The sequence below is a fragment of the Gallus gallus genome, chromosome 2, assembly GCF_016699485.2.
Source record: "Gallus gallus isolate bGalGal1 chromosome 2, bGalGal1.mat.broiler.GRCg7b, whole genome shotgun sequence".
In the NCBI taxonomy this organism is placed as follows: Eukaryota; Metazoa; Chordata; class Aves; order Galliformes; family Phasianidae; genus Gallus; species Gallus gallus.
Window position 1 is genome coordinate 113,010,286 of NC_052533.1, and position 13,732 is coordinate 113,024,017.

The 13,732-nt window shown below is 36.0% G+C and overlaps 1 protein-coding gene across 11 annotated transcripts in view; it reads right to left on the bottom strand.

Moving 5' to 3' along the window:
• Window positions 1-13,732, bottom strand: part of ASPH (aspartate beta-hydroxylase) — a 104,082-nt gene that overhangs the window by 24,631 nt on the left and 65,719 nt on the right. For all 11 annotated transcript variants that reach the window (XM_040696557.2, XM_040696554.2, XM_040696550.2 and 8 more), the window contains 4 exons: window positions 10,128-10,216; window positions 8,265-8,351; window positions 5,463-5,613; window positions 3,362-3,498 (listed from right to left, as the gene is read on the bottom strand). In XM_040696557.2, coding sequence (XP_040552491.1) covers window positions 3,362-3,498; window positions 5,463-5,613; window positions 8,265-8,351; window positions 10,128-10,216 — 464 coding nt within the window. The remainder of the gene's footprint in view (window positions 1-3,361; window positions 3,499-5,462; window positions 5,614-8,264; window positions 8,352-10,127; window positions 10,217-13,732) is intronic.

Genomic DNA, 13,732 nt, shown 5'->3' on the forward strand with positions numbered 1-13,732 from the left:
ATTACTCTGTTGCTGTTGCTGCATGCAATATTAATTATGTTTAAAAATAAGTTTTACTAAACCGCTCGTTGCCCATTAAATATTAATCATGAATATAGAAATTAACCTCTGGGGCTATCAGTGGCTAATTAGCCAGGGCAGAGTAGGGTGTTAATGTGGATATTCTGCTTTTGGTACCTGAGATAGTTCAATCAGAGCTGACTTGTATGCATCTGTATACGACTGCATTGAGGCCATGGCTCAGAATGGAAGGTGGAAAAATTGCTCTAAGTTCACTCACTCTGCTAAGGAAATTCTGTAGATATTATTTAAAAAAAAAATAGCTTTAATTTCTGTGAGAACTGATTTCAACGTTATGTTTCCATGTAGCTGGATATAATGTTCAGAAGCAAATATATTAACATTTGGCAAAATTGAAATTCTCTCAAGTTGGACACCATTTTCCATTCGTTGTTCAGCAGAAAGTCTGGCAAACGCAACTAAAAAGTGTATTTTGTATCATCATTTTAAATCATACTACACTACAGCTGAAAGTACAAAGCCGTCTTGATCTGAAGTTTAGCATTTTATACACATCACTTCTACTGTAAAAAGAACACATTTAAGATGGTTGAAAAAAAAAAATTGGTCATAACACTTTAACAGCTACAAAGACAAAATTAGTTTCTCCACTTTTTTTAGAAATAAATTTGTTTGGTTTCCAGTACTTAAATCTGGTTATTAAAAACAATAATAATAATAATAATAAAAGGTGACATTGGAAAATAAGCAAGCTGGCCATTAATTGTGAAGCAGAAAGCTTTCATTCACTAGGATTCCTTGGGCACTGATTCAGTTTTTTAGAGATGATGTCAGCTATTTAGTCTGGTCTGAAAAAGTGAATGATGCAATCCCAACATAGTCCAGAGTGCCTGTGAAGAGTCCAGTGGGTAATGCCTGCTCAGCCCATGCCTAACACACAGCCAACACTGAGTTTAGACTATAATGTTACAGCAGGAAGCAGACAATCACTGTTATCTCTTCCAAAGCATCTAGTACATTTGTTGCAAATGGGAAACTTGAGTCTAGATTCTCCTCCAGCCCAACTGCTCTTTTTGCTCCTCAGGTTAAGTTCCAAAGTACACCATTCCCATTTTAGACTACTACAGAGAAGGGAATGGGAATCAGCAAGAAGCAGAGTCTAAAGTCAACCCCAAGATATGCTCCTTTAAGAATGAGCAGAGCTCTGCTCTCTTTTCCTACACATCTATGCCCTTTGCATTAAAAAAAATACTTGAATAAAGTGTATGAACATTCTTATAGTGGTAACTGAAACAGAGGATTCATAAATACTGGAGGCATCTACTCTGCAGCACTGAGTTTAGGCTCTTGTTTGGGATGTCTTGTTTCCTAGCAGATGACTAATTTGTCCTATTTTTTTTATTATTATTATTTTTTGTTTGGTTTGGTTTTTTAAATCATAATTAGAAGATGTCTCCTGGAGGTCACTGGAACAACTTACCATAGTTTGCCTCACTTGTGTTGACTATGCATAGAGCCTCAGCACCTATGGCAGAGCTTTAAACCATATGTCAGTCACTTCCTAATTATGCACTGCAACAGCTGAGTGGAGCACTCAAGAGCAAACCATATGGCCCCATAGCAATCTGCCCAAAAACATTAAAGAAGCTTTTGGTATAACCAAGAATAAAAGCATGTGCACATAAGCTTCTGCCTGCTTCTTTCACTATATCTCCTTTCGTAAAATTCTTCATGTAAATTTATACTTCATTACAACAAAGGAAAAAAAAAATGCACGACAGCAGTAGAATTCAGCCTGAGGAAAAGTCAGAATATGGACAAAATCTGCATTTTTTCACAAAAGAAAAAATCCAAATCCTTTTAAAAGATACTTATTTGTTGCTCTTTTACAAGGACAGAACATCACTATGATCTGTTCTATTTCACTGACTAGTGAACTGTAAAACAGAGTAATTATACTGGATGAAGACTATGGAAGCATGGAAAACAATATATTGAAACCAGACCAGTTCTTATTTTGCATATCTAGCCTCAATAAGAGCAGTAAAAGCTTCTTCTGAAGTCTATCAAATGCAATATCACAGTAGCTGCATAACAAACTCATTACCATCTTCCAATTATAAGTAAATCCTGTGATTATTGCTACTGAGAAATTCTAACACCTACATTGCTTGCAGCAAAGCACTGAAAAGTTGCAAAGGAAAACCATGCCCCAAGTAAGTATGTTTTGGGGTGTTTTTGAAGATCCTTCTGTTTGAGAAGCAGGTTCAGTTAATAACGGTCAATCTCTAAAAAACACCATTTTCTATCTTTAGCTAACTTTTGATAGCAGGCCAAAAATTACTCAACAGAGGCGTACTATGGAGAGACCTACAGAGCAGCAAGAGTTGCAAAGCAAACAGTAGTTTGGCAACAACTGCGGCTGTCAGAAGGGCTTCAGACAAAACAGTATTATCAGGGTTTGGCTCCTGCTTCCAACCATGGGGTTAAATGCCCTCATCCCCTATGAGAAACCATCTGAGACAAGAACCCCTCAGACATCCAGATGTGGGGGGACTGAAAACTGCGCCTCTGCTCTCAGGAGGAGGTATCAATCATGCTGGCTTGTCCTCAGTTTGTGTAACCAGTCAATCATCATACTACTCATGCACCAAACAAGACCTGGAACAAGCGTGCCAACACCAACAACATCATCCCTGATCAGGTTCTGATGGCTCTTGCTACACCTGTTACATCAAGCTCCACATCTATTAGAGAGCTTCCAGATGTTAATGGGGTTCTTGCATCACAGGACAGGACTGACCCTTCCCCCAGACTGCTATTTCTAGACAGCAATAAAAATCCAATAAACAGGGCACACTACAAGGATCATGGGATCATGAAAGAAAAACAGCATTTAGGCTGCCTTTGAAAATCTGGAAAAAGGCTATGGATAAATAGATTTGCAGGTACTCAACTATTGTATTCACATGGATAAAGATGGCATTCCTGTAAAGAAACAAGCTTATTTCTGCCTTCCGTGTCTTCCAGATATAAGTAACATCTACATACGTTGTCAATATATTCCAAACCTGCCTATCAGAAAGCATAAGAAACCAAGGATTATTAAGTACATTTCTCTGTGAGGAAAAAACATTTAGCATGATGGTGTCGGGAAGTCTGAACGCAATCTAGAAAACAGTTAGGAAATGGAAGCTAAAATAAATCAATCTCATCAATGTTAACCCTTCAAAAACAGACATGCAAAATGTTTCAGCACTAAAGAAGTTAAAAGCTGGCAATCTTTAAAATGAACATATGAATGTAAATCATTTTTTCCTCAGCTAGGATGGATGCTCACCTCTTCATACACTTGCTTGGCATTGCTGTTATCTCCTATCAAGAGGTAACCGACACCAAGGTCATTCTTGAATGACGTATCACTGGGAAACAGATGAACTAATTTCTGTAGAGTAATCAGGGAACCTCTCATGCGACCTAATTTGATTGAACAAGACTTCATTACAACAGTGGATACAAGTAATAGTAATAAGATGCACAACATCTAAGAAAACCCAAATCAGACCCAGATGTTCCATTTGCACTAAAGATCACGAGGCAGAACTTCAGAAAAGGCTTATGCAGATGGGTGTATATTCAGCTGCTTGGTTGCCACAGCAAATGTAGTTGTACAAGGAATCCTTTAGGAAATCACTCCGAATGCATATCATGCAGTGTTATGGGAGCCTCTAGTGGAGGAAAGTTCACAATGTAGCTCTAACACTAAGCTCCGTTTGCTCTTTCATACGCAGATATCAAAGCACTTAATAAAACCTGGTAAACATATCAAAATAAACTTTATCTTAATTAACTGAAGTAACTAAACACATTTTGAAATGCTAAGCAGTTCCACTGAAAGTAATCATGCTTCACATGTATAAAATTAAATATATGATTCATCTACTCCCTAAATGAGGCCTTACTGAAGAATAGAAAGATCAAAACAAGCTGACGCTAAAACCCAGTCCAGGGGAACAGATCTCCCACTGAAGTCTGTTGTGCTTCATGCTCTGAGCAAAAATTCTTGTACATCACAGAACTGAGATCTAGACTTTCAGATGGATTGTTTCCACCCATTGTTTTAGGACTATGTTCTTAGCATTCCAGCTTCAGATTTTCACTCTCTGATAAACACAAAACCAATCTGGCTCATTTTGACCGAGCATTCTAGTACTAGAGTATTCTTAAGATGCAGCTTCTTGATCTACCTCTGGACATCCAAAACTGACACACTGAAAACAGTAAAGTATTAGAAAGTGGAATTTCAGGAGGTCACATTGGACATCCCTTTGACACAGAAGCACCAAAAGATTTGTGGTTTACCAATTTTGTTGGTCATATTGTGATCATCATGACCAAGTCTTCCTATTTTTTCTTAAGACAAAACAGCACTGTAAACTAAATACGCGAGAAAAATATGAAATTCAAGTATCAGTAGGCAAAGTCAAATTGACTAAAAGCCAGAAAGGGCTGCATAAGTAACCTGCATAATAAGCCACCCATTTGAGATAATCCAATGCCTTAAAAGGTTGCTCTAAGTCATCTCCAGAAGGAATAAATAGAATCCTGCTCTACTTTTATTGAGTTGTTGTTGTTAAATGGCAAATATGGTTTTGTTTTTCAATCTATTAGCTAGTTATTTCACTATTTAGATTTTTTAAAGTGAGATTGAGAATATCAGGTATGGAGATTCACGATGCTTCACAATTATTGGCCTAAGAGTCATTGCCACTCATAATTCAGTCTGAGAATTAATAATGAACAAACTCAAGTAACTTGAGCATAACAAAATGTGAACTTTTGTGATGGCAAAGATACACAATTACAATTTCCTGACAGCATGTTAACTGTTTCCATAGACTTTTTATTTTATAAAACTGCAAAAATACACTTTTATACTCTTATTATATCTGCTTTAGGTTATACAATACACAATCAATACACCTTCACTGAAAAATAAGACTTTCCAAACTATCAAAAGAAGGAAAACTTTATGAGTTAAAACACTATCCCCTCCAGTTCAATTCTGTTCTTCTCTGTGTTTACTGCAAGTTTATTTGGAGGTATATTTACTTTATGTACGCCATTTGTTTCCCTGAGGTTTCCATCAGCCCCAGTAGAAAATGAATTTTTTTTCTTTTATTTAATAATTTTTTTTTATATATATATATTTTTAAACCATCCCCTATCATAGGCTTGCATGGCATCTTGTGCACTGCTGTCTGCAAGGCACTATTATCATAAAAGCAACAGACAGTTGGTCAGTAGCGAAATTTTTAAGACTTTTTAAGATTTTTCATTTATTCCAATGAAAATTCAATTGAATTTTTGCTGTTAAATCCTTAGTGATCTTCTGAAAGTCACACAACATCCACAATTTTTACACCATCCTCATATCTTACCAAGGAACTGCTGTCTGTCAGCTTCTCGTTTCAAGCTCAGTTTTATGAGATCTGAAGGGACATTTGGCAGACTAACCACCTCATCATAGGTGTTGATGGCTTTTTGCAGCATCTCATTACTTCTCATTTTCTCAGCTAAGTCATCTTCAGACTAGAGAGAATTACAAAACTATTATTAGAAAACATAATAATACCTTATTTTTGAAAGCAACTTTGTTTTCTTTAAAGGCAGCCTATGCAATTGTTTGATTATGGGAACAATTTTTAAATTATATTTAATTCATATAATTTTGACATAACAGTGAAAAACTTATTTGGTTGGGTTTTGTTATAAGGTAGATTAGAAGTACTACTAATTCTTTTTTCATGCAAACTGTTTTAAAGCATAAGAATGTTTGTACCTAAAGCATACAATGTCATGACCACTGTATACATTAACACACTTTTTTGGTTAATATTTGCAGAAGTCCGAATTCCTGTTTTTGAAAACAAAATAAAAAGTTTGTTTTAACAGTGTGGAAGAAACGTAAACTGTTGCCAGATTAATTTCATATTAGTTTTGTGCTAACATTAACACACAAATCAAGACATACCAACAAGTACTTCTTTCATATATTCTGACAAATTTACTTACAGTCTTTCTTAGAAAAAATAACTAAGAACTTACTTTATTCTTGCATATCTTGAAATAATGCCTATCACATAACTCTTACTTAAATTACTTCATCAAGTTTGGGAGCAGGCCAAAGGATATACGAGATTTCTACTGTGAAAGTACAGCTTCAGTAAAGCCAGTGGGAACCACTACTGATGTCACCTGTGGAATGTTATTTTTATAATTTGTTTCCACAGCTGTATCTCAAGTCATGAATTTTTAATGAACTATTTTGCATTATTTATTCAAAAGCATACATTTTCATGTGATTAAATCATTCTTCCTAAATGCTTCTACTTTTATTGGCTGAAGTCAATTAGCAGAGCAAGGTGTAGATGCAGCAGAAGCACTGATGAAACAGAAGCTCTTATTGCTCAATCCATTGTTATATTGATCACACATTAATTTAAACAATTTCAACTATGTTACTTGTAGTAAGTAGCTAATATCTGGAATCTTTGCACTTCTGTCCATTACTTTTTTTCCTCAGGCTCTTTTGAAATTGAGTATGGAGAATACCATAAAACATAGTTCCTCAGCCCAATACTTGTTCAGTTGCTTTCAAAAAAACCTCAAAAATAAATTCTGAGATTATTCATTTTTCTGATATATGTTCTGTAGTACATTTGTTTTTCCTTTTTTGAGGTAATTGCAGGGTAAAGAAGAATAAAAAATAAATAAGGGAAAAAAAATCAAACATTTTCAATGTGACATCTGATTAAACTCACCAATATACATGCTATAAGTCATTATAAGGAGGTTTAAGATCTGTATACTGTTCAGCCCTAAAGATTTCAACTATTTCTTTAGAATATTTTTCATCTGGCCTAAGTATAGTTCCAGGAATTAAAGCAAGGATTACTCAAATTTCCAAAACACTAATTGGAGAGAAAAACAGTTGACATTTAACACTATTAAAAGATGGAGAAAAGTCAGTCTTCACGCTTTATTACATCTAGAATCTACAAAATTAGCATATCATTTTGGTTCATGATTCACAGACAAAGTGCTCCTGTAGCGAACTCCCAGGCTTAACATTTATCCTTCTCTGAGATGTTACTTTTAGTTAGTGATGAGAAATAGCAAATTCAAATGTATTTTGTTGGAATAAATATCCATGGTGAAGTTGCTACAGGGTAAATCCTCAGAATAATCCATCTGTCAGCAAAGCCCATAATTTTCTCGCTGTTTTCAAACAGCTGCATCTCACACATATTTGATTCAATAAAATTGTCATTGGTCGCATCAAAGCAAGTGCTCAGTAAAAAGACTTGTATGAATCTACACATGATACTGAAAACGGAAATGAATTTATAGTCGCCTTTATATGTTCCCAAAAAATGCCTGCTCATGACGACTTCAGATCTTGATCTGAAGGTCCGTCTCATCTTTAATAAAGTGGTAGATGGTGACTACAGATTGGTGTAGAAGGATGAATGCAGTTGTGTCACTGGGGAGAAGTCTTAAAAAACTGGCTTCTATGATCTGTCCTCCTCCCTAAAAGTAGTGAGCTTGTGAGAGTAGGAATTACATTATCTTAGATGTAATGAACAGTTTCATTAAATAGATAAGTCTTAAAAGCATAACTCTTTTTAGTCTATTACTTCTTGTGATATGTCTATGTGGCATGAGCAGGGTGGTCCCAGAGCAGCTGCCTCAAGTCAGAGAATTTTTTCCTCTGAGAAAGCTCAACATGGCTCAAAAACAGCATTATAAAGGCAGAGCTTATTTTCCAGTGGTTTTTTTTTTCTTTTTTTTCTGTGTGTGGGGAGGTTGGAGAGGAGGACATCAAAAACACAGCAATTTCCTCCACAAGATAAAGATAATTAAGTCTCCCTGTCTAGATTTTTTTGTTGTTGTTCTTTATCTTTTACTTATTCTTTACCACTCTACAGAAACTTCACATCTTATTTTTGTGTTATTGACAATACTTCCCATGAGACTAAAGTTAAACAAAAGCTTATGAAGTAACCGGAAGGATAGAACACTGGAACGGGTACAGTTTGACAGATCACGTAATGTTTTCCTCAGGAAAAATCTGTAAAATTATAAATGAAATCTGAATGGGATCTAGAGTTCTACAGTCAGAAAATATTTATGATTCACTTATAAAACATTTATGAATTTTAATTCATTTATTTATGTACCTGAGCTTTTCCATATCTTGCTCGTGGACTTTCTGGATATTGATTCACCAATGCTTCAAAGGCTCTTAGAGCTTCTTCAACTTTTCCCTGGAAGGGAAATAACAAATTACAAACTGAGTGCAACATACAGAAAAAAAGTTCTATACATAGGTAGAAATTTTACCTCTGGATATCTCATATGACCAGCTGTAGCATAACTGTGGTTCTCTGGGAAATAGGACAGAGCCATCAGTACATGGATGTTTCCTCTGAATGTTTTGAACAAGTACATCCCTCAGGACTCCACTTGAGCTCTGCATTTCCTCCTCCCTGTGCCATACAAAGTTCACATGCAACTATAGTAATTTCATGACTGATGCTGACTAGCAAACTAGGGTGGAAGTTGAGAAGAACCAATGGCACTTTTAAACAGGAACTAAGCACTGTTGGCATAACCTGGCATCAGATCTTGCTGCCACATCCAAATCTTACAGCTTTACAAATGAGTGATTATTATACATCACTGCCCTGCTATCCTCAAAATTATATACATCTCAGTTTTAGGAGGGAGTTTATGAGGGTGGATAGTGATAGGACAAGGGAAAATGGCTTTAAACTGAGACAGGGGAGGTTTAGGTTAAATATTAGGAGGAAGTTTTTCACGCAGAGGGTGGTGACGCACTGGAACAGGTTGCCCAAGGAGGATGCCCCATCCCTGGAAGCATTCAAGGCCAGGCTGGATGTGGCTCTGGGCAGCCTGGTCTGGTGGTTGGCGACCCTGCACATAGCAGGGGGGTTGAAACTCGATGATCATTGTGGTCCTTTTCAACCCAGGCCATTCTGTGACTCTATGAGTAGTCACTATATTTACCCTGTTTCCTACAAGTCAAGCACGATTGTTTGCAACTCACCATGAGACAAATACAGAAGAACAGTCAGCAAATTGATACCATAGGCTCATCAGAATGATCAAAAATAAGCACTGAAGTGTTTTGAATTTTTGTATTCCAAAATGTAAACAAGGTCCCCAGTGAAGAGCAGCAGTAGGTGCAGCATGATGCTACTGCTCTCTGAACAGTAGCCCTGCCACAGTTAGCCCTGTGGGGCTGCATGAATGGCAAAGTAAATCAAAATCTGCAGTCAGTCTTCTGAAAAATCAAGACTCATCTATACCTGCAATGATTTTTTTGCCTTTTTTTTTTTTTATCGCACTGTGCTGACAGTGGCATATTTCCTCATTGTTCTGTCCTCTGGGGTGACCAAAAAGGGCAGAACAAAGACCTGCAGTTGTTCTCCACACTCTTTGTTCAAGTTTTTAAACTACTGAAATCGATTGACTGATGTTACGGTCTTTGCAACTGGTGTGAAGCAGATGTTTCTGCCTCAGTGCTCTAAGCTGTATGGCAGCAGAAACATTCCTATGATGCATGCAAAAGTCCATCAAAAACAACACCTCTGACAAAGTTTTTCACCTAATGCTCATGAAGCACATGAACCCATACCAAGGGAGTCATATTAACATGCTTCTGTTATCTAAGTTCTCTGATAAACAGCTGACCTCAGTGATAGGACAGATGTAACCCACTTCCATGTGGTTAATTTAAACACTTTTTGATAATATGAATTCAACAGCTAAGCTACATGTTTTCATGGTTTAAAGTGAGCAAACACATGACTGGTCATATCCATCATTTAAAAAATATAAACTATCTGACAGAAATTAGACCTGAGGTCTAATATATAACCAAATAATTAAGTTTAAAAAATAAGTTACATAAAATGTAATCTAAAAGTAATTCTCCATTCTTTTTCCTTTTTTTTTTCTTAAGTTAGCTGTTATTCATGCCCACCATTTAGACTCTGAGTGAAACATTCAAAACTTACTTTTTTACGTAATTTTTCTGCAGCATCCAATTCAGCTTTAATGGTTTTATCAAACTTGTTTAAGAGCTTCGGCTTCTTCTTCTTTTTAACTGGAAAGAAATTAAAAAGATACAGTTAGTTATCTCTTTCATACTTCACAGCAACTGTCCTGAATAGCTTTAACTAGAAGCTAAGGCTGTACGCTAAAGTCTTCAATGAGGTACGCTAAAGTCTTCAAATGAGGCGGATTCAAAATACACTTGAAAAGGAACTGATAATCTTATTTATTAAAATCACAAAAGCCTGTATGAAAAGTAGCTGTCAGTCATTCAGACTCTGCTCAAGTTTTTGATAAAAGCATTTTTCATTTTATGCAGTTGAGTGTTTTTCCAAAGGAAGAACAGAACAAACTATGTGATTTCTTCTCATTTGTATGGTATTTTGAAAACTATATTTAAAAATGATTAGCATGTCCTGATAAAGTTGTGACTATGAGTATCTATTCATTGATCTAAAGCAATTAAGGGAGTTGACAGAAATCACAGAATTACTCAGAACAGTGAATTAAAAAAAATAATCATGTGGTCTAACTCCCTTTAAACAGCAAATGTCATAATGGGTACATGTAAAGCTAAGACCAAACACCATACAGATTAACATCACAATGCTGCTGCAACCCTATAGCAAGTATTTTGGATACACACTACAAAGTATTTTAGCAAGATATATTTTATTCTGCTTCCTAAGCCTTCAAGTGCGCCGTGCGGGGATGGCAAGAACAGTCCCGTGCTGCTGTTAGCTGTGCTCGTGATTCAGTTAATGACACTTTCTCTACAAGACTCTTATCTTACAGTGAGCTTTAAGGAGACAAATCACCTACAGAAAAAAAAATACCTCAGAGAAAGGTTAACGCCTTTGTGAATGCTAAGCCAATACTAACTCAGCAATAAAGAGATCCATGAGTCTGAACTGCTTCTGTGTGAGGAAAAAGTTGATAACCACCTTTGGTTCTTTCTATGTAAGACTTACTGTCATGCTCAACCCTGAACTCAGATAATTAGCACGTAAATAACAATTCCACATTGAAAGAGTTTTTCTTACATTACCTTTATAAATGATTCTGCAGCATCGGTATGTACAATTAACTAGATGCTATTGCCATTAGGAAGTAGGGGAAGATATAAATTCAAGCAAGGTTGAAGCTGTCCTACTAAATTTCATTTGCTTATTCACAAAGATTGTACAAAGCCTTAAATATAAAAATGTTTCAGGTTCTATAAAGCAAAAATAATAAAGAAGAGATACATTAGTACAGTTATATCCTCATTGATCCTTGCTATAATAGAAGACATTGCAATTTTCCAAAGGAATAGCAATCAGGAAAGTAAGAAAAGAAATGAAAAGCAAGAGTTTATTCTTTTTTTCAGAATAAAGCATCACATAGCTCACTTTAAGTACTGAGTTTGCTCCACTGAAGGTTTTAAAAGTTTCATTGTACCTTACAACTTGAAATCAAGCATTTCTAGCCAGGCACAGAATAATGTACTTAAGGAATGTAGTTATCACGGAATCAAACTGATAGAAGAGAAGCTTTCTCTTGAATGCTGCACAGTTCACGAGATCCAGCTCTCATTATGAGAACACGGATTTCTCTACCCCAGGACCCAGAGAGACTAACAGGTATGAGCAGAAGCTTCTGACATAATGTCATTAGTACAGAAAATAACTTTTCTTCTTTTTTTTCCTAAAAATGTTCCACCTCAGAAATAGCAATCTTGAAACCAAGATCTGACTTTCTCAGAAGTAAATGTGAATGAACTTAAGAGTAATGGCCCTAAAAGCCAATAAAGGCAAGACTCCCTAAAGGTTTCTTAGGTTGGTTGAGCTCATAGATGCTAACAGACAATTAGTAAGAAAACTGAGACATTTCAGTTCCACTGACTGCATAATCTAGGAGACATCCAGCTGGACATCACCACCAAGCATTCAGTTCCCGTTCTCTAAATATGAGGCTGTGCATACAAGAAACTCTGTGAAGCAACAAACAAACAAAAGGCAATTCTCAGTTCCTGGAATATGAATAAAAACCTTTATCTAAAAGTGGCCAGTTGAACAGAAATCCTGTATTCAATAAGAAAGAACAGCTGTTGGTCACCTCTCTAACTTTCAGTGCTGACAGAAAGATGTCCAGCTGCTTGGTCCTTCTCAGGCTTAAACACAGCAGCAGTGAGGTTTCTGTGAGGCAATGGAAAGAAGCTCTCCCACCCAATGGGAAACTTACTGACTGTAGAACTGTGTTTTCAACAATGGCTTGGAGTTTTCAAGATGAGACAAACAGCTCAGAAGAAAGAGCAAATGCAAAAAGAAATCTTTTGCCAAAGAAATGACACCTTTCCTCTCATGTCCAGTTTTGGTGACACACAGGAAGAATCTTTTAGTCAACCCCCATTACCAAGAAGCTTTATTTTCCGATCCTCACTACAATTTTATATCAACTTTAGACCAGCAGGAGACCAATATGAAAAACTGGAAAGGAGCTGCTAATGTAAATATTATTCAGCTGCTAGGCACTAATATAACACAGTAAACATTATATAATGAGCAATTATTTTCATCTACTCATTCTGCTCCTACATGAAAGCATTCACCTGGGAGCTTTCAGTATAACCATCAAGCATTCCTCTCTATTAAGCAGATATTCTGCTATCTCCCTGCAGGGGTATTTTAATAAATTATACATTGCCTCCTTCTAGTGTAATAATCCTTTAGCAGATGTGATCCAATATATTAAATTCAGTATTACAAAGAAATAAATTTATATGATTTCAGAGGAAAAAAACCATGCATCTTTTCTTCAATAATTTACAGATTTCATCATATATATGACAAAATGCACAATCATACAACTGCTAGGCTGATCCAAACATGGTTAAGCACTGCAACGGTGATAATTCTTACATATTTATCGGACTATGGTCTTGGAAGAATACTGAGTGTTTCCAGTAATGTCCTTGGATATCAGCATATGCCTGCTACCTTAGATTGCTGTCATACAACTGCTGAAGACTCTCAGCAAAAAACAGTTTCCACTTTAACAACAGTAATCTAGGAAGAAGAGTCATCACATGCGACTTCTTTCCACTAGAGATTAAATAATGGGCAGCACTGACAAGCAACTCTATTATCTTCCTTCTCTATTTGGACCTAGGGAAGAAAAAAGCAAAGCAAAGAGAAAACTACAACAGATGGAAAATATTTTCAAAGTGATAAATTAGTAGTCTGCAATGTTATCAAATGAACAATGATGAAATATTGTATTCTATACAATGGTTTCCATATATGAAGACTAAAAACAAAGTATGCCTGCTGTTTTAAATAGAAAGGCACTTTCATCACCAAAAACAGTGACAATCCTTCTCTATATAGGATAGATAAATATTATTTGAAAAATAACGAATGCACTTAAGATACTCTAAGGCACCAAGTGAAAAATTAGCAAAAGTAACTTTTTACATCTGTACAGACAAAAACAAGGTGGGGGAAAAACTAGGAGCGTATGGTTTGCCTCACTGGAAGAAGGGTACATACCATAGCATAAAAAGTAGCTATGTAATTTATTATTTTCA